A 27,084-nucleotide genomic window follows, 5' to 3' on the forward strand; every position below is an offset into this window, starting at 1 on the left:
AGAAAAGAATATCTAAAAAGGTGATATAAATTAAATTCTGACGTCAATTATTTTAAAAAACAAAAGCATGCACAAGAACAAAACAAAAACAGTGGCGCACGACTTACAAAAGCGACGCAGTCTCTGCAGCAACTCCCTGCAGCAGCAGTGCAGTTAGCTGCCAATTTACTGCAATTTACGAATTACGCTGCATTACGATTACGCCAATAGTGGCCAAAGGTACCACACCACTGTCCACTACTAAGATTTTTTGCCTAAACGGCGTTGGTTTTTGCCAAGGTTTTGCTTCGTCGTTCTTGCTGAATCCCCTGAACTGAAACCCCATGGCACTCCATGATTGTGATGGAATAGGTACCTAATCCATGGTTTTGTATCAGGTGTAGTTAGGTGAAGGATTATAGATAGTTTGGTGAATTTGGGGTGATTTAAGATCAGTGACTACTCTTGTCAAACATTTGTTGAGGGCTTACTGATTGCTCCGATCTGACCAGAGCAGTTGGGCAAACTAGACTTTTGGAATCAAAATATGGAGGCATCAATAATTTGATTCTGGTGGGAGGAGCTATGACCAAATATGGGCATGGAATCAATTTTTTGATTCATTTTGGTACACTTTTGACTTCAAATGTATCGTTACGGTTGAAAAAAGGCCCATGACGGTGAGTTTTTTCTTAAAAAAGGTAGAAAAATGTGGTAGCTTTCCAAAAAGTGTTACCTCAAAACTAAGAAATTGTCCTTTTGGCCTTGTGAATGAGAGAAAGACAGAGCCACTGTCCATCACGTAAAAGCTGTTTTGAGGAAATCACACTGTATGTTATTTTTGTATCATGTATCGCATACTTAACAATCAGTATTTGTGTAATATAGCAAAATGAATTTTTCAAACCCTTTATAATCATTGTTGTAGTGCTTTTATATTTATTATATGGTTTTTACCTGTTGCTTCAGTTTTTGTATTCTTGACATTTAAAAATTGTGAATTGTTATCAAATGTAGTGAAGGTTAACTACAACAGTGCTATAGGTATCTGTTGTGGTGCTGAGGACACCACTAAATGAGAATAGTAGCAAGATAAATGATGTATTCCTGCAAGTCATTGTTGCCTATCTCTTAACATTACGGACATGCCTAAGAGCTGGACTTTTTGCACGCGTTCCCCGCCAGAGGGCGCCACTGAGGAAGCACCCTCTGACGTCACGATAAAACTGCGCGCACTGTGCGCACGGTTCTGTAAGCAAGTAATATAGTGGTGGTTTCATGGTGGAAATTGGAAAAGTATTTTGACGTTGTAAAATTTCAAGCCGTTTTTGTGAAATAAATTAGTAAATGCATTTCAAAAGTATTTATTAAAAGTGTGGAAGGAGAATAATTAGAAGAAGATGCATATTTTTGTTCCAATAGCTTATTATGTGAGACATGATCGGTACTAACGGGTACTTCTAAGAAATAGTGAACAAGTACCAAACAGCCTACTCGGCAACGATCGTCAGCTGTCCTTTGGAGCTGGACTTCAACGCTGTAAAAAAAATGTGTGCTGAATTAATTTTTAGTTTCACCAAAATATAAGCAATTTATCATCTCCTTTTCACTTTTGTAATTATTGTTGAGTGAAGAGACATGTTGCTAGTTCTGACAATACAAATTATTAAATAAAAAAACGAAATGCGACGGTAAGTATCTGCTACTAAACTATCACTTAAACTAAATACATGGAGAATCTTGCTACCATTGCTTATAAAACGTGCTTATCAATACACAAATGTTTTATTTCAGACAAGAAGGATTTATTTGCCTGAAGTCTTGCGTCATGTGCTACTGCTTTGATTCCAAAGACGCTCTCCGGGTCGGGGTAATTTAGTTCTTCATCGATCGATAAGAGATTTTGATTCCATTGATATCCAAATTGATAAGCTCGGCACCATGGAGTAAGGGCGTCCCCACAGGGGTGACGCAGGAAATATGAATGGCGTTTACACCGACAGTAGTTTCCCACAGCCGGCAATGGGAATCTCCTGTCGGTGTAAACGCTACTATAGTCCCATCCAACTCAAACACTGGGGAATATCCCCGCACTTTTGAGGACGGAAATCTATGGACCTGCTCGAAAAATAGTGGACAAAATACGGCGAGCTTTCAGTTTTATGGTTAGGTCTCCCTTCCGAGGCACATATTTACGAGGGTCATATTCCCCCGGCGTCCTGATGATCGGCGCCCAGCTCAACGTCGAAGGCGCCCTGATACGCGGCACTGCTATCTGTGAAGGTGCCCAGGCTGCTGCTGGTCGAATTTTGGTCGCCTACTTAACAAAACCTCCGTTGGTGCCATCTCAGTTTCCTCGAGGTCAGGCAACCTTCACACGCCGTTGGCTACCTTGGCTGGCCGGCGACTCGTTCCCCTCGTGGCGACGCTCTTGACATCCAGTCAAAAGTTGGAGTGGCTGGCGCCCCCAGTGGGGGCCGGGGAAGGGGCAGTGGGCCTCCACGTTGCTCTCTTTCCGAGCCTATGGTGACTTGGCTCAACTCTCCTCAATAGAATCTGGATTCTGCACGCTGTATGAACATGGGCGTATTGTATTGTATTGTATTGAACAATCATGAGCGATCCACATTCTGAAAGTGCGTGGCGATTACTGCTCAGACACCACTACGGACAATACGGACAGTAGGTGTGACAATCAGTGGTGCCATTCATGTAGAGGGTGTCATATATGAGCGGAGAGGCAACAGTACAGCTGAGCGGAGAGACAACATTAAAACAACAGTACAGCTGGCGTTGCATGGAGCTGCAGGCAACCGGACAGCGGAAGCTTGCGAAAAATAAACAATTTGTCACTTCAACGTATAAACAATAGTAAAAGCAACATAAACACATATTCTCATGGTCGAACCCATGCACTAGCGGCTCACGGCGGGCACAGGCGCGCAGTGCGGTAGCGGTACCGGATCACACGTCATGGGCGTTGTCTCAGCATAGGTTGTTATGAGCGGAGAGGCAACAGCACAGCTGAGCGGAGAGACAACATTAAAACAACAGTACAGCTGGCGTTGCATGGAGCTGCAGGCAACCGGACAGCGGAGGCTTGCGAAAAATAAACAATTCGTCACTTCAACGTATAAACAATAGTAAAAGCAACATAAACACATATTCTCATGGTCGAACCCATGCACTAGCCGGCTCACGGCGGGCACAGGCACGCAGTGCGGTAGCGGTACCGGATCACACGTCATGGGCGTTGTCTCAGCATAGGTTGTTCGCAATCTAGTTGAAGCCTAAGAAGACGGCCAGTGGGGTCTCACTGCTGCTGAGGCGACCTCGGAGACGATGCGTCGCCCCTCCTGTCGGCGACCTGCGGTGAGCAGGACTCCAGATAGCTGTCTGGCACGTTGCCGACACTGCCAGACGCTGTCAGCAGGCCTCACTGCTGCAAGTGATGTGCAGATGGACGCCAGGTGACTTCGTCTGCAGGCGATTCCGGAGACCGCGGCCTCACCAGGCAGCGCCACCTGCATCGCCATGTCGGTGTTTCTAGAAATGGAAAAATAACAGTATCGGTGAAGGACAAGCAATACAATGTATTCTGTTTTCCTCTCTTGCAGGTATACGTAATCTACAATTATCATTGTTCCTATTTCATTCAACTGAACCTGAAAATTCCATATTGGCACATTGTTTGACTAAATTTGTGTAGTTGGGAACAGGGGCGACGCCACGGTGCGACAACTGGAGGGGACATTGACCATTTTGGAGGGGACGAGGACCATTTCAAGTCGATTCTTTCCATGCAACGCCATAGGCGAAATGTTAAAATTTTAAAAAGTGGAGGGGACGAGATCCCCTCCGTCCCCCCCCCCCCCTGTGGCGACGCCCTCAGTTGGGAAGCAGATTGTTTGAAATACATGTTTGGCTGAACAATGCGGAAAATATTTCATTGATCACTATAGCTGCAACAAAAATACTGAGACAGAAAACATTTGCGCTTACCTGGCTCCTTAGTCAGTCCCGCACAACGGAAGTGGTACCATTTATCGCAGCCGTCGCATCCGACCATCGGTGCTGCACTGATGCTGCTGCACTCCCCACATTCCCAGTACCTTAGGAGCGTCTTGGCTGTGAAAAGATTACATGAGTCATGGCGCATACATGAATAGTAAGATGTTTTATATGTTTAACATCGCATAGCAAAGACACAACAGCTGGGAGTCAAGTGTAAGCCAAAGTGTAAGCCCTGCCATGTTTTGCAGACTGGATTTTAAGCAAGAAAAGCGTTGCTAAAAATGACGCTTGACGAAGCCTCATCCTACTGGGCTGTCTGACATGTCTCCCTGTAAAAAGCATGTGGCCCTTATATTGTATATATGATGAATATGTTAATAATGCAGAGAAAACACAGTATAAATTATACCCAACGTTTCATCTTAATCGACTTTGTCAAGGGTGTTTGAACAGCTTGAGATGAGTGAAGTGTAAGGGTACCTAGGTACATCTGAAAATAAACTGAATCTGCGTTCAATAAACATTGATTTTGATAATACATTTCACAAAACAACTGCTAATAACAATCATACTAAAATAGCACGACAGATAACTAACAATCGCATGAAGAACTTCTTGATTCGCCTTGACATCAACATTGTCGTCCGAACGAATGTTGTGAAGTTACACATTTGTCTTTTCTGCGCAGCATTTGTGTTTGCCATTTACCGCACCAATGTTCGCCAGCGGTGGTGACTTTTCCTTACCTGCTCACGAAACGTCACACACGACATGACGTCACCTGAAGACGTCATCAAAAAGTCCAGCTCTTAGGCGTGTCCAACATTACCTGTGAATCAAAATATTGATTAGCCAGCTGATGGGGAATCAATATTATGATTATCTGTTTAAAGTGAATCAATTCCTTGATTGCCTTTCAGTACCTATAGAATTCAAATTGTTATGATATGAGCAATATTATTTTGCTTAGGAGATAGTTCCAGCATTTCTGTTCAAGATCAGGCATGCTTCTTCTTGAAACACTCTCTTATTTTTATGTGATTGGTAAGTTAGAAATGGTCTGCATTTATGCCCAAATATGGTCATAAGGAATCAATCTTTTGATGCCTCCATATTTTGATTCCAAAGGTCTAGTTTGCCCAACTGAGAGTCAGTTACCCATAGAAAGAGTGTGTTACCCATAGAAATAAAGACTTTCTACTTTCTTTTCGTCTTTATATCTATGGTGTTACTGTTACTCAATTGATTTCCATGGCACAAGTTTGAGTTAAGCTGATTTTGCAAATTGGTTATGTTCCATCATAATGATTAATAATAATGGTGCGTTGTTGCTCCAGACTTAGGTATGTTTTCAAGTTAATTTTTTGATTTCACATTCCATGGTAGGTACTCCTATCATGCATGTTATTCAGACCAATAGTAATTGAAATTAGGCTGAGCAGCTTGACTGGAATAACTATGAAGGTCAAGTGGGCTCTCAGAATTTTGGGTATGTAGGGTCTTGAAATTTTATAAGTACCTACCCGTGTGCAGTGTCGCTGACTGTTGACCACTCTCAGGGTAAGGTTAAATTGATTGCTGATATGAATGGTGTTTATAAGACATCTGTGTAACTCATTATATATTTTTAAAAACTCAGATTGGGATTTGCAGGTTACAATAAAAATGTTGAATGTTTATTCAAAAATAAAAAATGAAATTGAAATACCTGGCATTATATAACAATAAGCTATGTCATGTCATTTTCATTTTGTCAGTTTATGGCTATGTTTTCTTGTGTCTGCTTTCAGTTTGAGAAAAAAAATATGAAGATGGATGCAGCAACACAGAAGTTTTGCCTTCAGTGGAATGATTTCAAAGGAATTGTAACCTCAGCACTTTACAGTTTGCGAAATGATGAAGACTTTGTTGATGTGACCCTTTGTTGTGAAGGAAGACAAATAAAAGCACACAGAATGATGCTTTCAGCATGCAGCCCCTACTTCAAAGAGGTGCTAAAGGTGAGAGTTGTCAGTTAGACAAAGACCTTCAGTTTGCAATTTTATTTCAGTATTTACTTTATTATTTAATCTGCTAAAGATTTAGCTTCACCTGAAACACCAGGTTTTGTGCAATGTGAAGTTGTAATTATAGGTTCGTGCAGGGTTTTGGAAAAATCACTTAGGTAGTGCTGGGTATAGTTAAGGATAGTTTGAAATTAAATAAAAATACTGTTCAAATTGTTTTATAAGTGATTTTTCATTAATATGTCTGTTTCCATTATTTCCAGGGAAACCCATGTCAGCATCCAGTCTTTTTTCTCAAAGATGTGTCCTACTTCGATATATCTTCAATCATTGAGTTCATATACACAGGAGAGGTCAATGTTGGCCAGAGCAACCTGTCCAGCTTCCTCAAGACAGCCGAAATGCTGCAAGTTAAGGGTCTGGCAAACCAGGATAAGGTATGGCAGTGTGATGCAGACTCGAGCCTTTTTCCCTTTCTTCAAGCAACATTTGGGTTTTAATTACTTGAATGTTCATCAGAGTACTGCATTGAGTTTGTTTTATTTAACCAGATATAGTGTCTTTTTCTCATAGGAAAATAGTTTAACTTTTCATGTTTTGTGATAAATCTCTAGTCAGACCTCAGCATTGTACCTATGAACGAAATTGTATAGTGTTTTTTTAAGACTTATGTAGTTAAATCAATGTTCTGTTTCAGGAGGAAGTCACCCGATCAGCTCAGCAGGGTGTGCGATCTACTACGGAGCGGACAGCTGCGTTCACCTCTCCTGCCCGCCCGAGCGCGGCGCCTTCCAAACGTCACACGTCCACGGGCGACCCCCTGGCGTCCCCGTCTGCCGGTAAACGTGTACGGGTAGAGCCGGCAGCGGGCGGCCGCGTGATGCCGCCGCCGGCCGGCGATCACGGCCGAGTGGTCACCACCGAGTGGTTGGTACACACACAGCCGCCGCCGGCAGCCGTCCCCAGCGCCAGCCCGGCCGGTCACCACAGCGTGGCGGTGAAGAGAGAGTCAGCAGCGCCCGAAGACGGCTCTGGTGCAGGATCGGCCCTGGAAGCAAACAACGACTACTCAGGGACGATGGACTTTGAAGTGTCCCACCATTCGTTCGATGGCGGCCCCGAGGACGCACTAGGTGGGTAAAGAAGGGGGCCAGTGCCCAGCTGTGTGGGTAAAGACAGGCGCGAGCTGGGTCCGGATTCCGGACCCAGCTCGCGCAGGGTGTGCGATTCCCTTCCGGACTCCGGAAGGGAATAACTGTGTATTCGTATGTCCAGAATTGACAAATCAAACTCTTGCCCTGCAGGAACAAAAGCGTTAAAATGTACCAAAAGTGCTGTTTGAGTGTAATTGTTCGGGTTCTGTGTCTGTTAGAACTTAGACCCGTCTATGATTGTTTGCGTCTTTTTCGAACGTTTCTTGCGTTTCGGCATTTGTAACGTTCGTTTTGCTTTTTTCAGGATCGCAAAGTGGAACGTATTATGGCGATGATGGATCTTTAGGTAAGTTTTATTTAGTTTACTTTCCTTCTTTCTACTGTTTATTCTTTTCAAAAATAAAACACAAATGCGACGTTCAGTAAGCATTCGTTCATTTGACGTTTGGTCTGCATCACAATTCACTCACTCCTCTGGCATACAACACGATAAACAGCACAACACCGGACACCAAATCAGTTGCCAGCTACCTATTCATTATGACGGGTCGTTAATTTCTCCTGGACGATACCAGGCAAGCTGAAAGGGGATAAATATACTGGCCATACCGTGGCGTGCGAACTGCCATTTGCATTACTGGTGGTGTGCTCGTTCGCCGTTCTTCATATTTTGGCTCGTCATCGAATGATTGTTTAGGGTGGAGGTTTTTTATTTTCTGTAAAATTTACAATTCTTTGGGATTTGCGGGATTTGTGGGATTGACTGCGGAACCATTTACCATCTCTTTGTTGTTGAAAACGATCCACGACCACAAATATCCGTTGAGTCGCGATCTCAAAAACCCTCGGAGCCACGCTTCCAAATGTCCCGACGATGCCGCTGGACGAGCTTGTTTTTCGCCGTGAACAATATGGACAGTGGCACTGGCATGTGCTCCCTCAAGATCTACCAGTTTTTGTCGCGGTGAACTAGCTATGCGAATGGATACCACGGGCAGTCTCTGGTTCCGCCTGTGCCGTCTGGGTCACGAGGTCATACACGAGGTAGGAAGTATCGGACAGCGGTGCTGGTGACGCGTCGCCGAGCTGTGCTGAAGATAACACGACTACCATCAGTCGTATTATCACGCGTGCGTTATAGCGACATGGGCCGTTGCTGTGTTGCAAGCACGCCGACCCCGTTCAAAGGCGTGGACCTGAAGCATCAAGACCCGCCAAATGGGAGGATGCCCATTGCTGTCCACATAAGTGCAGATCAGGGATGCGGAGTCGGAGTTGGAGTCGGTCGGAGTCGACAGTTCTTCTGGAGTCGGAGTCGCCAAAATCTTACCGACTCCGACTCCGGAGTCGGAGTTAACGCTGCATGGCTCAACATCATGCACTCCACCTGTTTGACGATACTGCGCTCGAAATTAGATTTTGTCGAAAAAAGACCATTTTTCTGTTTTGGACGAACGTTTTCAACGAAAGAAGCAGAAGACGGTGAATTCCCCAGAACCGTCTTTTTAATTCTGTACCTATGTTATTTTTAATGCATATTTGCAACGCAAAGACTTGGAACGCACAAGGGATCGTTTCAGGTAAGATAAAAACATCTCCATTATGATCTTCAATATCATGATATGGATTTTAATAGGACCGTCCGGAGTTGGAATCGGAGTCATCCTAAAATCCATCGATTCCGCAGCCCTGGTGCAGATCATGATGGCGGCTATGTTTACGATATCCGCAAAGCACACAGGGATTTGATAAGAATGTGTGTTGTTTAACTTTCAGAACTGTTAGCCCTAGTTTCAACCACGGTTTGTTGTTCTGATGGACCGGCGTTTTACCTACCGGCAAATGCTGATTGAATGGAAGTTAGCGTGGATCAACAAATCCATTTCCATTGAGATCGGCATCCCGAGATCGGCGACACTGAAAATGTAAATCGATGATGGATTTAGTAATATTGAGTGTCCGGTGAATACTTCATTTCCGTAGCTATTGCTGAACTTTATTTACAGCTAAAATCACAATTCACCATATAGTCAATCCTTAACCCTAGAACGCCTCCCCCCCTGAGGTTTTTTCGAAGTGCACGCTAAACGGCTTGTCGTAGCGGGCTGAAATTTTCAATACCCTCTGGGGCAACCTTTGCGCATCTTTTGCCGAAAAAAATTGATCGGGTCATGTCAGGTCACGGAGTTATGACGTCATAAGAGGTACAGCCTCCGGCCGACAGTTACCAAACGTGTGCGCCGAATCCCTAGGTTTTCTGCCGGTGATACCCACATTGTTTGATGGATCATGATGAAACTTCCCATGCATGTTGGGGCAAGCATTGGCTATCGTGTGGTGCACGAAAATTGACCGGGTCAGGTCAGGTCACGGAGCTATGACGTCACAAGAGGAACAGCGTCCGGTACTATTTTTGAAAAGCGCCCGAACCACTATTTTGCTAATTCTTGTCACCTCAATGGGAATATGCAGCAATATTAGCTTCTATAGGGAGCAAATGGACCTCCCAAATCCAAAAATACAATCGGATTTCAAAAATTTAAATTTTTGATTTTTCGAATTTCTGCCGCCGACTGTGACCTTGCCGACTTCCGGCGCTCCCAACGCGCCATTTTTAGAGCTAGGGAAACGAAATACATACCAAACGATAGAGAATTGATCAAGGAACACGATAGTGAAGGTTTCAAGTCGATATCTCCCACCGTTTTGCCGCAATCGTTGCGCAAAGTTGAAAAAGTTTGATTTTTCGGAAAATTTGATCTTTGACCGGTCATAAGTAGGTCAAATGTTGACCTAGGACCAAAAAATATACCACCAATCGCGAGATCTCGTTGAGAGCAATCCGTTGGTTTTTTCCGCTAAGCTCTACGACCTTCCGTTTCGAAACGCCAGGGGGGGGGGTCGTAACAACCCCCCCCCCCCTGGTCGTTCGTGTTATGAGAAATGGCCTGGTCGTGCGAGGGTTAAGATAAACCATCCGCCTCCTTGATTACCCACGCTCGTGCTCCGGGATTGGGTGTTACTGACGATCGGGTTTGACTTGGGTTGAATCTTAACTTGAATGTAACCGTTTATACATATTTGTGCAGGGTTAGACCCTTTCAGTCCAATAAGATCTTCTCAGAGCGGGAAGGATTTTGTAAATTGGATAAGACCGCTCGAAGTGGAGCGCAACTTATTGGTGATCACTTTATCTCTTGCTGTTTTTTTTTTATTCACAAAAAAAAATGTCGGCATAAAATAGACGTGACGAGAGAATCGCATCCTATATCTTAGCTACAGCTGAGGTAAATTGTCAGTTTTTCTGAAGGCTGCTGATTGCTGAACAAAGCACTTAGGAAGCTTAAATCAAAATCACATCAGTTGTTATCGTTCGTGGGAACAGCCATGAGGACAAGATGTTCACTGTTCCCGCGGAAACTTCCTCTGCAGCAGCTGGATCTCCAACCTCAGCTTCTCCTGCTGGAGCCGCATGTTCTCCTCCTGGAGCTGTGCGATGCGTTGGAGACGTTCCAGCATGTCGCGGATAGGGCCCAGAGCACTTTCGACCTCAGCTGCGTTGCTGGACGGGCTGGGGCGGGGGCCGGACGGGTCGGAGGGTGACGCCAGGGCCGACCACAGTCTCCAGAGGTGGCTGAGGGGCCCGGTGGGCCCGGCAGTGGACGTGGACGGTCTCGCGGTGGTCGTCCGTGGTTCCACAGTGGATTCGGACCACCGCGGGGTAGGAATGACTGGCACTCTCCTGTCCGGCCAGTCGGGTCGAGCGGTCGACGTTCTTCCGTCCGTGTCGACCGTATCAGGAGGAGTTACGCAGAGCGTTCCGTGTCTCTCCACGGGCAGAGTCTCGCAGCGCAGGCCCTCGGGCCACTGGTAGCCGTTTCGCTCCATGAGCTCCCCACAGCTCTCCTGCGCCCTATCACACACCTTTCGGCACGGCGGCACGGTGGTCTCGAGTATGGTGCACACGGGGAAGAGGGTGTAACACACCAGCTGCCTGGCGTCCCGCGCGCACTGGGATTCCTCCGGTAGGTCCCGCAGCCATCGGGGCACGGCGCGGCGAGCCTCCAATTGCGTCTGCTGGCTGAGGAGGCTCGGCATGATCGTCTGATTGTAGCCGATGTCGCGATGCTGGCACAGAGGTTCTGTGACAGCCTCGCAGCGCGTCAGAGCAGCCGAGACTGGCGTCTGTCCACACGCCATCGCCATCACCAGCAGAAGCACAGGACGATCCATCGCGGAGCTCTCGTCCGCGGCCCGGTGGAGACGGAGCGGTACTAACCCGGCTCCAGACCAGACTATTGAGTTAGCGAGACCGGTGGCGGCGGATGGCTGACGGACTCAAGGCCAGGCGGTTATTGGTATGAATGGGCCCGAGGGGGAGCTCGATTGGCGGGAATTCACTGCGCGGGCACTCCCAGACGCCGGACGAGGCTGGAGGGCTAGAGATGCACGCCTGGTGCGGGCTTGGTAACTTTGACGGGCTTCGGGCCTCGAAGCCGCATTCCAAATGTCTGAAAAGTTACACAGGCAAGCCAGAAACCCTACGAATATTACCTGATGCGTCATGTGGCCGAGCCGAAACCAGTAAGGAGCAGGGCTGCGGAGTCGATGGATTTTCGGCGACTCCGACTCCGACTCCGACTCCGGCTTTCAAAAACCAGCTCCGACTCCGACTCCGGGCAGAATTGTCGACTCCGACCGACTCCAACTCCCGACTCCGACTCCGCAGACCTAGCAGGGCTGCGGAGTCGACAGATTTTCGGTGACTCCAACTCCGACTCCGGCTCGGGTTTCTAAAATCGACTCCGACTCCGACTCCGACTCCGGTCACAACTGTCGACTCCGACCGACTCCGACTCTGACTCCGACTCCGACTCCGACTCCGCAGCCCTGGTAAGGAGAATCTGAGGATCTGCCCCTCATCCTTGGGACAGTCACATTGGTGATCTTTGTGACGGAACGAATCAGTTGCGAGTTACGACCCAGTTACTGCTATCTAACAAAATTGCCTTTGTAGTCTGTGCGCCTTAAAACCCCAATAAATGACAACAAAAACGCTATGAGCAGACCAAAAAAGGCATGTAGAGGTCAGCCTTGATCCCAATGCCCATCTCAACTAACATGGAAGCCCAGCTCAAGACTAAGCTAACGAAATAAGCTCAAGTGGCCGTAATTAATACAACAGAAAACGATAATGAGCTCGCAGAGCTGTGGGATTGCCTGCCCTCTGAGCCGGCTCACTGAAGACCGGCCTATGGCGCGACGCGGCTGTCGCTGAGCCCTGAGGGCTGAGCCCGTGTGCCTGTCCGTTGCAGGCGCGGCTGAGGAGGCCTGGACGATGGACCCCGGCGTCCTGTCAGCGCTCACTCCCCGGACTTCTTCAGTCGCCTCCCGCCGCCCGGTCGCCTGCCGCTACTGCGGCAAGACATACTTGCACCGGCAGTCACTGTTTAACCACGTCCAGATGCACCTGGGCAAGACGCGCTGCACAGTGTGCGGGGAGACCCTCTCGACTGTGATCACGCTGAGGAACCACATGCGGACCCAGCACCCGCTGAATGACGGCGAGATGACGGCCGCTGGCGAGGGGTCGTCATCCGAGAGACAGGCGATGGCCGCTGGCGGTGGGCCGCCCTCAGAGAGACAGGCGATGGCCGCTGGCGATGGGCTGCACTACGAGAGACAGGCGATGGCCGCGGGCGGTGGGCCGCCCTCAGAGAGACAGGTGCCGGGCTCGTGCGCAGTGCTCTCCGATGGCAGCGACAAATGTCAGAGCTAATTTCGGGTCAGAGCACCCGTCCTCTCTAAGCACAGAGAGGATGAGTGAGTTGAGACATGAGAAGCTAAGAAGCTCTTCCTCCATGCTGTGCATGAAGGAGAGGTTCGTGGTGACGTTCAAAGAATTGCATTTTGTTATCGTCGAGCTATTTTTTTTCTGTTCCGTATTTTGTTAAGTGTCAACACCAAACGGTGCTGATGGAGACGGAAATGTGGGGAAGACGCTGCTTGTCCTTATTGATGTCGATCCCTGGGTCCAGGCCGCACCAGGCTTGACACCGGTTGTTATTCTAACATGCAAATGTTATATTTAAGCGATCAGTGAATTCGTACACAAATTAACATCAAATGTCTGAAAGGAAGACCGGGTTCGTCTGATGACTGATTCAGCCCGTTGCTTTCGACCACCAAACAAGATAACTTGGGCATTATCTTATCAATTAAAGGCCGATAGATCCGCGTTCTATGTATTCATTTATGATTTGTAGACATGTTCTTGTTCTAATTTAACATATATTTTGTCAATTGCATATCTACATATGCAAATGCAGTTGCATATGAAAATGTTTGTTGGTCAGTAGAGTCTCAGCAACCAGCATGTTCGTTACTCGTTAGTACGTGCAGCACTAGCAGGCTGTTGTGTGTAATCTATTATTATGAGCGTGTCATCAGAGCAATACACGATTGATTTGCATTACTCCTGAGCAGTTCTTGAGGAAAGGCCGAACTATATGTATATCGATATAGCTTTGATAGGTTCATAGCGATGTATAGCGTCCTTGACCTTAGTCAAAAAGTTGGGTGACACGAGAGCATGGTCTTGGCGAGAGACGGAGAGAATTTTCTGAAAATGGACGAACCCACTCACGAATAGAGCGATGCTTTTGAGCAGTTGGTAATACAGAATAGAAGCGTAATGGAATGGGGTTACAGTAACGACAACCTGGCCCTGGGAGTCAAATTCCTGAACATAGGTAATAAATTGAAAATAGGGTAGACGCACCTCGCACAGATCTTGTGACTTGTAGGCGCTGTCAGGTAACAATTGACTGATAGAACCGGATCTCCTTGAGAAGCATTCAACATGCTCTCTTTATGTCATTTCTTTGACATTTTGTCCCGCAATGACATGGTTAGGTATGACTTCAAAGGAATCAACGGTACACAGCACTCTCATTGTCACCTCTAAAGCCGGCAGAATCTTTCGTGCAGTAAATTGAATATAGTCTTTTTCAGTCCTCCTTCCTATCATGTTTTTTTTTTGCCACGGCACACGGCGCTCATCGGTCTTGTCTTGAGATCTCTCACTCGATAGTCGGCAAACGGAGTCCACTGGTCTGAGTACCTACGATATCGCTCTTACTTGCTGCTCGGGTCTGAGTCCGCTGATCTGAGTGTACTATATCGCTCTGAGTCTGATGGTGGTATACTATGTTGATCTGCTGCACTACGACCTGGTCGAGTTGATCTGATCTGAGCCCGCTGTGCTAATTATAGCGCTCTGCACTGGTCTGAGCCCGCTCGTTCGGTCTGTTGCAGACCGGTCTGGTCTGAGGTTTGATCTGAGCCTGTTGCTGGTCTGGTCTGAGTCCGTTCTGTCGGACTGAGCCGCTGCCTACTGGTCTGGTCGGAACCCGTTGGTGATCCAGTCTGATCCCGCTGCTCTGATCTGAGCCCGCTCAATCGATCTATTGTAAAGCGGTCTGATCTGATCCTACTAGTCTGGTCTTACCTCACTAGTTTGGTCTGAGCCCGCCTGTCAGTCTGCTGCAGGCTGGTCTGGTCTGAGTTCACACCGCCGATTTGTTTCAGGTCAGTCTGGTCTGAGTCTGATGGTTTGAGCTCGCTTTGTCGATCTCTTGTAGACTGGGCCCGTTTTTGTTCTGGCCTGTTCGCCCGGGCTGGTCTGAGTCCTTTTTACCGGTCTGTTGCAGACCTGTCTGGTCCGCTCTGGTCTGAGTCCACCCTGTCGGTCTGTTGCAGACCGGTCTGTTCCGCTCTGGTCTGGTCTGAGCCCGCCCCATCGGTCTGTTGCAGGCCGCGGCGGTGGCAGCCGAGCCGGGACTGCAGGCGGCAGTGGACGGCCCGTTCCGCCCGGCACCGACCCGCTGGCGTGCGGCTTTTGTGGCAAGACCTACGTGCACCGGCGCACGCTGTACCAACACGAGAAGATGCACCAGGGAAAGACCACGTGCACTCTCTGTGGAGAGACTCTATCGACGGTCAAATCGCTTAAGAACCACATGAAGAGCTGGCATCCGCTGCACGGCGAATACATAGACCGGGGAGCGATGTGTCGGGAGCATTGCTAAGAGACTGCGGTGATCCGGTTCAGTCCCGATCTGGCGTTCAAAAGATGCAGTGCAAAGTGGCCTTGAGTGCGTTAAGTCGCTTCATGTGTACAATACATACAGTACACAATGCAATGTGAATATGTTGTATAGCGAGGAGACGACGTTGTGATAAGGAGTGTTTGTTGTCTTTCCACCAAGTTTTCGTTCAGCAATGCAGCGATTAGGTAGGGGTGTGCATACCTAGATGATATTGCAAGGAAGTAAATATATCTGTGTTTCTTATGGTGTTCTTTTCTTACTAATCTGATCTTCCTTTCATTATGCCCTAGAAAAAAAGTTCGTAAAACCATACCCCAGTATGGATCATGTGTCATATGAGACTTCACAAGATACAGCAGATATCCAAATTCGTTGTCATGAAAGTCGTTCAGGTATGCATTAGCATCTTCGCCGCGGTGGCTGCTATGAATGCAGCAGGAGGACCGCATCGAAGGCGTCCTGCTGGATCGGGGATCAGCTACCTATTTGTTTCGGGATAAAAAGAAATAGCGAGAGGAAGCCGGTTGACCCTGACCTGGGTCATTGGGCGCCGAATTATACCGGGGTCACCTAAACCAGAATGTTGTTCGAGAAAACTGAGGAAAATATAAGCCAAAATTACTTCTGAGAAGAACACCAAATTCGTATCGTTTGGGCATGTCATTGTCCACTTTTCCCTTTTAGGTGAACGTTTCGGATTCAGCCAGTCGAGGCCAGGGAGCATGACTGACTCAACCCTTAGCTTGTCCTCCCGACTCATTGCGACTGCGACGCAAACTCCGAAACCCTGGTTCCAACCATGCAACCATAGAGCCTAACTAAGTCCACATGCCACCTCTCGCCTTTCGCTTGCACAAAGCACCTTACATATTGCACATGACTACACCCGAGCCACATCAATCACACACCCGAGCTACCGTAGTTTCGTGCAACTTTGGCCCACGCCTGGAAAAATGATTTGTTTCGCTGTAACTTTTTACACTAAGGGGAAATTGGGCTAAAACGGTCAGGGCAGGCTATCTTGACCGTCCGTGGGCCAAAGATGCCTCTGGTGGCCGAAGTTGTACGAAACTACGGTACTACACATCGGTTGCCAACTGCCAAATGCACAATGCACAATGCACATGCATAATACACCGGAGCCACACCGTTGTCGTTTGTGTGTTCGCAGGTGACTCCAGCAGCCAGGACAGCTCATGGATGAGCGGCGCGTACGTCGGCGACGACCCATCGTCTACGACGACGGATGTGGAGCGCCGCACGTGCCAGCTGTGTCACAAGGTGTTTCGGCACCGCGAGTCGCTCTGTAACCACATGGAGATGCACCGCGGCGTCACCACGTGTCAGCGCTGTGGGAAGGTGCTCTCCACCAAGAAGAACCTGCGGCTGCATCTGAACCGGGGTTGTGGTTTCGCGCCGGCTGGTAGTGGGGGCGTGGGACCGGCGCTCTCCGGAGACCTCTGAAGGTGATGTATCACTGTCGGTGACTCACACCGATACCGTTGACAGGCTGACATGTCAGTCAGGGTACTGGCAGTTTGTCGGTATAATGGCAGAGAAGGGGTCTTCGGTAGAAGTCTTTCTCCAGTAGGGGAATGTGGATATAAACTCTCGTGATCTCATGTAGCGATTCTGTTGCCTAGATCAGTGAGGCAGTACTGTTCTTTTTTCTCGGCAATAATCGTCACTACGCTGATTTTGATGGCAATTAGCGTCTATTTTTTCTCATGCGGTAAACGTGCGATGTGGTGCGAAGACTGCAATGTATGGCGTGCTTTTCTACGTAACATTTTGCTAGTTTTAGCTCGAGCGATTGTATCATTCATGATAACCGTTGATACCTATAGTATATGAATTTTTAAAATATATTCATCTAATATCATTCAGCTTTGACCACACATTTTATTTCGTTCAAGATGTACCAGATCGTTCTAAGATTGTTAATAACTAATAAGTTACTCGAGAGTCGGGATAAGTCGCTTACTCAGATCAAGCAGCATTTACGTTCAGTGTAGACCTAAGGAAGCGCAGTGTAAGGCTGTTGGTTTGGTTATGTTTAGTTATACAACAAGAAACTCGCTGCGTTTTCGTCAAATGCAGATACTTCAATTGCAGATAAGGTATTCTTAGCAAATAAAGGAGTCGTATTGTTATAGCTTTATTAATTGCTACATTTCTGAAACTATAGGTAAAAGAACCATACTTATGCCAGCAATACAATTATTTGTTCGAAAACCATCCACTCCGACAACAAAGACAAGCGTAACAACATACACGCCTTTGGTAAATTATGCAAGTTGCAACATTTCAGCTATGGGATATGGAGACTCAGTGTGAAATATGAGCCCAATATGCACCTACGACACTGTGATAGGTGGCTAAGGAAGTTTTATTTTTATAAGCCCCATCTCAACTTATTGTGACAATGTGTTTCGCAGCATTGTCCCAGCAAATAAAAATAATGCATTTAATTATGCAGGAATACACGTTACGACACTTCTAACAAAGGCGCTTGAACCTGAAAGGTCGTCAACCTGAAACACAAAGTGAAGAGGCACCTGAGTGAACAGCACAAGTACCTACATGGTCTCTGAAGACTCACTCAACACAACAATGCTTAGTCCTTGGCTCAGTTCCTAGCTATCATCGGACAGCGACCAGCGAACTAAAATTACTCCAGATGAGAACAGTGAGGACTCGCTCCATCCATGTTTGCATTCACAGCTGCCTTCAGCAAAGGCAGCTGTTTTACGTTCAGAGTTTTACTAAACTCTGAACGCATCCCAACTCATTGTAACACAACTCTGGATCATCTCCCCCTATCCGTCTCCGATCCAGCGCATAAGGCCGGATAGATCGTGAATTGATCACACTACCTCGCGTCCCATCCTACGCCTGATCAGTGGCTGAAGCGGGGACACCGCGGGTGGCTCTCCCTGAGGTGCCGGTCCGTAGAACAGCCGGTGGTAGAAGCCCACCACCCGGCGCACGAGGCGACTGAGTGGACCTTGCCGCTGCTCCGGGTAGCGGTAGGCCACCCGTAGAGGGTAGGGAGGTTGGCGATAGTGCGCCCCGCTATGCCCCAGACCCACAGAGGGACTGTATACCTCGTCCTCGAGCGACGTGGGGTGGCCGTAGGCATGGTATTTTGGGTACGACTCACTTAGGTCGAGTGAGGGATAGTCAGGGAAGAGGATGGATCGTTCAGTGGTTGTAGTGGTGGTGGTGGTTGTGGTAGTGGGAGCAGTGGTCGTTGGAGGGATAGTTGTGCGCTTGGTGACCGGCTCGATGTAGTGAAATCCTGAGTAGAGCGGATACCGGCGGAGACTGCGGCTTCCAGAGGCGATGTACGGATACCGCTGGTCGCTGCCATCCGAATAAGTCCCGAAGCTGTCGTACGCCGGTCGGCTGGTGGTGGTCGCTGGTGGACGTGGCGATGTGGTGGTCGGCCTGGTCGTGGTGATTGTGGTCACTTTCGCTTCGCCATCGAGCTCGTACCTGAAGATTTGTTTGATGTCCGATGCGGTTATTTTCATTGAAGTATCCATCGGTACAACCTTCCCTCCTCCTTTGGGTATCAAGAGCCCGGATGCCCCTTCTACAGTGTCGGTAGGTGTTACCTTTCTTTTCTTCTTTGGAATCAACAGCGATCCAACCAACTTTTCTGAGGCACTCATCTTTTCCACTTCCTCTTCTTCATCTGCTTTGGAGAGCAGCAGCACCGCGACATCCCGCAGGGCAGCCGATTGGGGAGGAGTCACCTTCTGCTGCGGACTCTCCACCTTCTGCAGCGGGCTCTCCACCGTCTGCAGCGTCCTGGACACGCTAGCCGTGAAGCTGGGCGTCCTGGACTCGCTGACGCCCATGCGTGCTGTCGGGAGTGCCGCTCCATACGGCACAGTAGAGTTAGACAAGTGCATGATCTCCAGCGAGCGCTTCATCGTCTTGTGCACGTCGGCAAGCACCCGATACTGCTCGTCCTGGGTAAAGAGCGAGACGACGGGAGGCCGGGCGGGCACCTCCGAGTCGCGCACAACGAACGCTGGATGACCCTGGACAGCTTGCAGGGCAGCTCGACGCTGACGATGGTGACCTGAGGTTGAATGAGCCCTCTTACGGGACCTTCCGTTGCCAGAGATGCTCTTTGCCAGCACAGTGTCTGTTTGGTGTTCAGGAACTGCTGTGGCTTCCACTGCGCTTTCAGCTGTTTGTGATGTGTCGATGCCCTCACTCCTTCGGTGCTTCGTTCTCCTCACTACTGGCTGCCAGTCCGAAAGTGCTCCATCTACTCGCTCGCCAGCTTTAGCGACCGGCTCACTATAAACAATTTCCTTGATAGAACTTGGCAGCGCCCTGCGCGCCTCTCGCACCTCTCCTTTTAATTTGCCTGAGCCGGTGATGGGCACAAATCCTCCGTACATGATGGCGGACGGTCTGAAGCTGCCAGCGTCTCCCACATCGGAATACTGCCTCCCGCTCCGGTGTCCACTGCCATCAGCTATCGCCTTGGAGGCAACGAAGCGTCGCTCCTGCTGTTCAAACGGAGCCAGTGGAGGATAGAGTGGCGTTATTGCAGGAGGCTGAAGTGTTACAACAGGAGAAGCTTTTTCTTGTGGAGGAATGAGAGACTGAACAGGAGTCAGTTCGGAAGACGGATGAGTTTCTGGACCTGGACCGGATATGAAGCCTGGCACATCTGGGTAAATTTCCTCAGATTTTTGGTAAGGTTCGGCCACATAACCCCCGTCGACCTCTATGGCGTCACCTTCGCCAATCGCGAGTGACGGTCCTGCGCCCAGCGCCCCTCCAGAACATGTCGCACACGGAATAACGATCTTGTTTTCTGGCTCGTGGAGATCTTCGTACACATACGCGGTCTCCTTATCGTTGACAATCGCACCAGCATACTGGAACTTGTTGAACTCGTAAGGCACCCCGCCGTCCTCCGGTGTTGCGTATCCTTCATCTCCTTGAGTCGAGCCATAATTTGACTCTGATATGGTTTGACTTTCTTCAAGTGGTAGGGCGACGCCACCAGACGACAGCCCTGGGCTGAAGGGCTCAGAGGACAACGGCAGGGGTTCTTTCGGCAAACTTCCGAGAACGAAATGGATATATGACGTGGGATTGTTTGGCTTAGGAGAGTTAAGGTAATGATCCAATTTATTTTTAACTTTGTAGCCCTCGTTTTGACCGAACACTGCCGAACTAGACCCACCAATATTGATATTGCCGCTGCCAATCTGAGCACCAGACGAACCAGAACCAACCAAACCGTATCCAAGTTGTCCAGCACTTGACGGGCCAGCACCAGCTAGATGGATGGCGCCTTGTCCAACACCACCGATACCAGAACCAACAGCTCCGGAACCGAGCGAACCAGCACCAGCGTGACCGGAGCCATATGACCCGGAACCAGCTGAACCTGAGACAGTGTCGCCAAAGTCATCCGTAAAAGGCTGCTCCTGCTCAGACAGCGGTCCTACTTTGTACGACTCGTGTCCATGTCCAGTGAGGGCGACATACTCCACGTCGTCATCGATTTCTATCCCTCCCTGAGGGAGATGTTCAACAGCGTTGCCATGGAAGCCGCCTTGCTCACGCTCCGGTCGGCGTTTGACTCCTAACGCGCCGCCGGTGGTGCCTTCTATGTAGCGTCTGAAGTATTCGCGGAGGTTCACCGCTGGGCCGATCTCGTTGCCCTCTCCCGGCAATAGCGGAGCACTAGAACGCTTCTTGGCGTTGGCGTCAGGATTGTGGATTAGGTATGTCTCTCCGTAGTAAAGAGGTCGATTGGAGAACGGATATTGGCCGGGAACCGGCCGGTACCCCGGCTGGAACCCGCCGAAGTCGGCAGATCCCACTGCCCCTTGGTAGCCTCCACCTTCTGAAAGGAAAGGACCTTCTCCGGACGGGCCGTAATTTCCACCACCACCTCCTGGTGGGCCATATCCTGTAATGACACCGCCTCCCGGAGGTCCATACTCCTGACTGATTCCTCCTCCTAGTTGGCCATATCCTCCACTGTTACTACCTTGTGGTGGCCCGTATTCACTAGTGATACCACCTCTTGGAGGTCCGTACTCAATACTGATGCCACCGCTTGGTGGTCCGTAATCTTGGCTGATTCCGCCTCTTGGTGGTCCGTACTCCTTACTGATTTCACCTCTTGGTGGCCCGTATTCTCTGCTGATTCCACGTGCTGGCGGTCGGTACACATCCGTTACGCCCCCTTGGTAACCTCTGGAGTTGCCTATCGTATAACCTCCGCCCGGCCCGGCGTTCCCTTGGTATCCGGCGTTTCCCCGAACAATGTCGTAACCCCCGCCTCCTTGTCCCGGAATACCAGCGTAGCCTCCGTCTGCCTGGTACCCGCCGCTGCCGGTACCTGACGACTCGGGGTATGGGCCAGCTATTGTTTGGGCAGCCGTCTTCTGGTCGGAGGCGCCATCAAACGTCGCCTGAAACACGGAACAAGAGCTCAATTAAATCCTTCCAAAAATTATCATATGTTTATTGCTCAGGCTAGCCATGTTGAAAACAACTTTGAACCACATAAATCGTCACATGAACCACAAGACAAATGAAAAAAAAAATACCGGTATTTACGCAAACGGCTAACCATAAATGAACGGTCGGCGCCGGTAGAACAGATTACGGAACGCAGAAAATGTTTCAATTTTCATGCATAACTAGACCGGGACAATTAAAGCAGAAGCGGTCGTGTTCCACCCTAAGCAGGGTCAGTCACAAAGTCGGGTCAATTTTATAACCAAAAGTGTTACTGATAACTTATATCGTGCAATCCACGTTTATTAAAAAAAGGCCTTATTCAGCATGGATATAGACGTATTAACAGACCGACAAAATCTGTTTACGTAACTTGCGACGGACATTTAATTCGAGATAGGAACCCTTCATGTGAACAGGTGTCCGTGTTCTTTAAGGCCGTTCCACATACGGAATGTGAAACGGCCTTTGAGTAAATACAAAAGCGGAACGTGAACGTAGCCGTGAACCAATACTTCAACCTAGGGCCTTTTCTTACCTCACTAGCGCTTACTTATACCATATCAAATTAGGGGTTTACGATCCGCTTACGTTCCCATCGCCTTTACGCTCCGCATGCGAAACGGCATTGAGACCATTAGGCATTGACGTTCTACAATTGGGTCACTTGTTTCTTATACATTGGCTTTGGTGTCACCATATGAACACTGTCCAATGGCTACCAATTGATAAACTCACCGGAAATGAGTATCGTAACTGAGTACACAGCCACTCGGTTCGTGCGTTACCCACGAGCATTATGGTCAGTTTCTACTTTTTGTTCGGGCCCGCCCGACGAAAGCACACCAAACAAGTTTTTGCTGGCTGATGCTGGTTCCCACTGGTGCTTACGTGCCGAGAGACGAAAGGAAATTTGTCATCACTCAGGGGCCCAGGGCTCACAAAAGTAAAAACAGAAGAGTGACGCATATTACAAATAGTAGTACCCATATTTTTAACTCATTTTCTTACCTCATCCACCTCCTTCAGATTACTTCCGTAGAGGATGACGATTTTCTTATCCTCCTGCCGGTTCAGGTCCCCGGTCTCCGTTTGCCGGCCGTCCTGCTCCCGTCCACCCCCCTGTCTGAACTCCGGCGCCAGCGGAGGGAACTGGTCCGGGCCGGGCAGCGAGGGGGGCTCGGGAGGGGCGAGCTGCCCGGACGGTGTCGGCGGCGGCGGCGGTGGCAGCGGCGGTATATCCTCACCGGGCAGCGGAGAGCGGCGCGGCTGCTGGTGACGCCGGACTCCACCTCTGGCAGCAGCCGGAGGTCCCGGCGCACCCCGCGTGCCCCTCTGGGCGTTCTGAGGCCGCCAGGGCCCTCGGCGTCTGCCCCGTGGCTGGGCGGGCTGCTGTCTGGGCGGCCGGCGCCGCGCCGGGGTCTGTCTCCTTCCCCGGCCGATCGGTCTAGGAGGGAAGCCGACACTCAGGGGAATACGGAGGGCCGGTAGGCGGAGATTACCGGGGAGTTTGGGCCGGGCTGGTCCTGAGCTCTTGTCCTTCGGCACCAGCACGCCCGGTGTGCCGCTCTCTCGCCAGACGGTGCTCCGAGCTGCCTGCCCGGCCCTCCTCGCTACCGGGCGTCGGTCTAGACGACCGGTGACGTCATCAGAAGATCGACTCTGCGGGCTGTGTTGAACTGTTACGTCATCAGATAGTCGTCTTTGCAGGCTGTATTCAGCTGTGACGTCATCAGATGACCGTCTCTCTGAACTGTATTCAGCTGTATCGTCTACAGAAGACCTTCTCATGGGATTGTTTTCTACAGAAGCGCCTACATTTGATGAAGCCAGCCTCTTGTCTGGATTGGGGTGACCGGCTTCGACAGCAGTCTCCTCTGATCGACCGTCTTCAGTTACAGTCGATGGTGAAACATAAGTCAGCAGCAGAGAGACGACGATCAAAATCTGAAAACAAATAAAAATTGTGTCCATAAAATAAAATAAACCCGTAAAACTGAATATTGTGCCCGTTAAATGTCATCTACAATGAATTGCGTGCTCACATTTTATAACTGGGCTTGACCCATTAGGTACCTACCTATGCTCAATTTCAGGAATATTTATTTAGCGTTTATGTGGAGTCAATTCTTTGACCCGAGGTGATAGTTGATCAGTTGCATGATGCTTTCAAGTGTTTTTGTAAGTTTGTAACTTTTGGCAATTTTTAGAATTTTAAACAGAATGTTATTCCACTAAATAGATACGGGAAGGATTTCAAAGCCACATATTGTTTTTTGATGCTGTTCTATGTTTTAGCAGTGAGTGACGGAAGTAGTGCATGGACCTTTTGTCCAGATGAAGCCATCTACAAAAATGCGAAATCACTATTATGCCTTATGCCATATCAGAAGTTATTCTTGACAAGGAAGCTGCTGGTGAACGTTTCATGACGTCGCATGACGTCAGTTGGCCGTCACCCTCATCAGTCGTCGCAGGCACGTACCCAGGATTTCGCCCAGGAGGGGGCCACCTGCTTCCGAAGGGGCCCTTATGTCACCCAGGGGCCCTCAGGGGTCCCAGGCAACCAGGGGCCCCCATGCGACCAGGCCCCTGCTACCAGGGCCCCCTTGGAGACTAGGGGCCCCAGGCGATCAGGGGCCCCATGCGACCAGGCCCCCCGCTACCAGGGGCCCCCTAGACGACCAGGGGCCCAGGAAACCGGGGGCCCTCGGATGACTGCAGGGGGCCATCGGGTCATCAGGGGCCCCTCGGGTAACCAGGGGCACATAAATGAAACTTATCATTTTTTCTTCCTAGTAAAAGACGTTTTATAGTGTTTGAAAAAATATACCGGGGCCTGAGGGGCCCCCTGAGCGCCTTCGGCGCTCAGGAGGGGGCCATGGCCCCCGTGCCCCCCCCCCCCTTGGGTACGTCACTGAGTCGTAGAAACTTTTAGAGTAATCGCTCAGTCGGTGTTATTAGAATAATCGTTTATTGGTCTGGGCCAAAATCTCCACTGTATGTAGGTATGTAACGGCGCGCGTCAGCGGACTCTTACCTTGAGTGAGCCGTTCGCCATGACGCCGTCCCGTCCGTCCCTCGCCGATCACAGCACACCGACGACCCCACCGACCCTCTCACCGACCGCCGCCGCACATCGTGCCGTGTCACCCAACTGACGCTCCTGCACGTCCCGTGACCCGACCGATACGACTGACACACTGTGCGGCGCGCTCAGGCAGTTCCGGACCGGAACCGACCCCCCCCCCCGTCCCCCCCTCCCGCGGTCAGTTTTTCAGCGGGCCGAAAGTCACCGTCAACTCGGCAAAAACAAAAAGCGCCCGGTAGAAATTAGGTTTCTATACCGGTATGGGGAAAGTCGGAATCCTTTGGCATAGGGCAACCTCGCTGGGCATTGGAAACGCGAAGAACGTTTGGGTGCAGTCACTTGGAAGCGGCCTCCGGCCACGGTTTTTCGAGGTTCGTCGCGGGTGCGAGTCGTTTGCGATAGGAGAGCAGGTTTTTGAGTTGACGTATGACTACCAGTGACAGCGAGTGCAGTGGCTACAGGCGAAATAGCGTCAGGGAAAGTGGAATCGAGTGTACTCTATTAGAGTCGTGAGAACCCACTCTTTAATATCGGACCTGAATTAAGTGCCCGGGTATTTGTTTTGAAGTTGATGGACGCCGTACGCAACAGACTAATTCCCTAATACTTTTAAAATGTTGACGTAAACAATGCCGCTTCCAAGAACGCACTAGCCGTTGCTGGGCGAACCCATAAAACTTTTTTATAAAAGGAAACGTTTTTTTATATAAAAGGTTGAAGAATGCTCTGACATGAGATGAGATGAGATGAGATGAGAGATGATTTATTTGAGCATCCATATTTACACTTGTCGAAACATTACGATTGGCGTAGAAGCGCTATGGCGCTTAAAACGAGACGCCGCTCGAAACACGTAGAAAGCAGACAATAACACTTCTAATCGAACACTACTAAACACTACTGATCTTAATCAAAATGTCAATATTAACATAGCGAAGTCGACCCTGCCTTGGCCGAAGCGCCTGTCCCCGCCCCTACTCGCGCCATTGCTGTGTATTCCGAAATGGAAGTGCTGCTCCTAGTTCTAGCAGGCAAATCTCCGCGTTTTGAGTATATAGCTCTGGACGGCCATGGCGGTGTCATGGCGGGTAGCCTTCATAACTCGCGAAGGCCCATTTAGCAGTGTTTCTATTTTCTTTTTCCGAGGAATGTTTTGAAAGTTCTCACTGAGAATTTCAGTTAACCTTTCGAACAATTCTTCTCGTTCTGTGCGAAAGAGTGGACAGATTAGGAGGAAATGCTCGCTGTTTTCTGTAGCAGCACCACAACTGCACTCAACTGCACTTGGCTGACATGAACCATCTTAGATATTAAACGTATCAAGATGTCTTACCCTATCACCCCTATCGGCTTTATACGTTCCACTACCACTTATTGGTGTTGTTAGCTATATTGCGATAATCTGCTGACTGGTCTGCAACATTATTTAGAGTGTAAATGATACATACCAGTAAAACGCCTTTTGGGCGAAGAACGAGCGAGCGAGATAGGGAGCCCTTCAGGCTGCACGTGCGGAAGGGCGAGAGGGTACTTCCAACGGGCTTGCGCAAAGCACCCTTCTAACCGGTCGCTAGCGGTGTACCAAATTTGAACGCAATCGGCCCAGCCGTTCCTGAGATCTGGAAGCGACATTCTGCACGTGCGCACGTGCAAACGGGGTCCAAACTGACTTTTGCACGGCACCCTACTAACTGGTCCCCAACCGTGTACCAAATTTGAGCGCAATCGGTCCGGCCGTTCTCGAGATCCGGAAACGCCCCCTGCACGTGCGCACGTGCAGTAGCACCATAACCGCAACACATGGGAATGCATTGCCTGGTGGGTGCCTACCTGTATGCCAAGTTTTAGCGAAATCGCCCCAGTAATTACCGAGTTATTAAAACGGGAACAAATTTGACACCTCTTATTGTTGTATTTTGCACGTGCACTGGGGGTGACCCACATGCATCGAGAGTATCCTTTTTTTGGTAGAAGGGATGCTGCTACCCTACAAAAATTACCGCAAGTCAATCGCCCAAGCGGCTGCTGAGATATGAGCCTCTCAAAATCACTAGGGTAGGGTGGGGTAATTTGAACATGTGGGACAATTTGAACGTAGTGTGAATAACACAAAATTACGGAAAATCCATAAGTGGCATGACAATAAGACCAATGAGAGAAATTATCGTAACTAAAAGGGCTATCATATGAAAGGGGTTTAAAGTTTCAGGGAATGAAGA

The 27,084-nt window shown here is 49.2% G+C and overlaps 1 protein-coding gene and 1 long non-coding RNA gene across 19 annotated transcripts; one reads left to right on the forward strand and one right to left on the reverse strand.

Annotated features, from left to right (window-relative positions):
• The first annotated feature begins 116 nt into the window (after positions 1-116).
• LOC122388821 (broad-complex core protein isoforms 1/2/3/4/5-like) lies at positions 117-17,417 on the forward strand. Of its 18 annotated transcripts, none has more exons than XM_043380242.1 (6): positions 117-219; positions 5,784-5,993; positions 6,263-6,436; positions 6,697-7,132; positions 7,458-7,499; positions 14,969-15,505. In XM_043380242.1, the coding sequence occupies exons 2-6, from the start codon at positions 5,799-5,801 to the stop codon at positions 15,241-15,243; spliced, it is 1,122 nt and encodes a 373-aa protein (XP_043236177.1). In that variant the 5' UTR covers positions 117-219; positions 5,784-5,798; the 3' UTR covers positions 15,244-15,505. The 18 variants fall into 18 exon arrangements, with proteins under 18 accessions (XP_043236177.1, XP_043236165.1, XP_043236164.1 ...); XM_043380230.1 differs by lacking the exon at positions 14,969-15,505 and adding an exon at positions 12,469-13,628; XM_043380229.1 differs by lacking the exon at positions 14,969-15,505 and adding an exon at positions 12,469-13,628 and having other exon boundaries at positions 120-152.
• LOC122388823 lies at positions 2,566-4,608 on the reverse strand. Its single transcript, XR_006257874.1, has 2 exons — positions 3,982-4,608; positions 2,566-3,525 (listed from the first exon to the last, which is right to left on the reverse strand). It is a non-coding gene; the product is annotated as an uncharacterized LOC122388823 (long non-coding RNA).
• Positions 17,418-27,084: the final 9,667 nt, after the last annotated feature.

This window comes from Amphibalanus amphitrite, unplaced genomic scaffold, assembly GCF_019059575.1.
Source record: "Amphibalanus amphitrite isolate SeventyFive unplaced genomic scaffold, NRLGWU_Aamphi_draft 000336F_arrow, whole genome shotgun sequence".
In the NCBI taxonomy this organism is placed as follows: domain Eukaryota; kingdom Metazoa; phylum Arthropoda; class Thecostraca; order Balanomorpha; family Balanidae; genus Amphibalanus; species Amphibalanus amphitrite.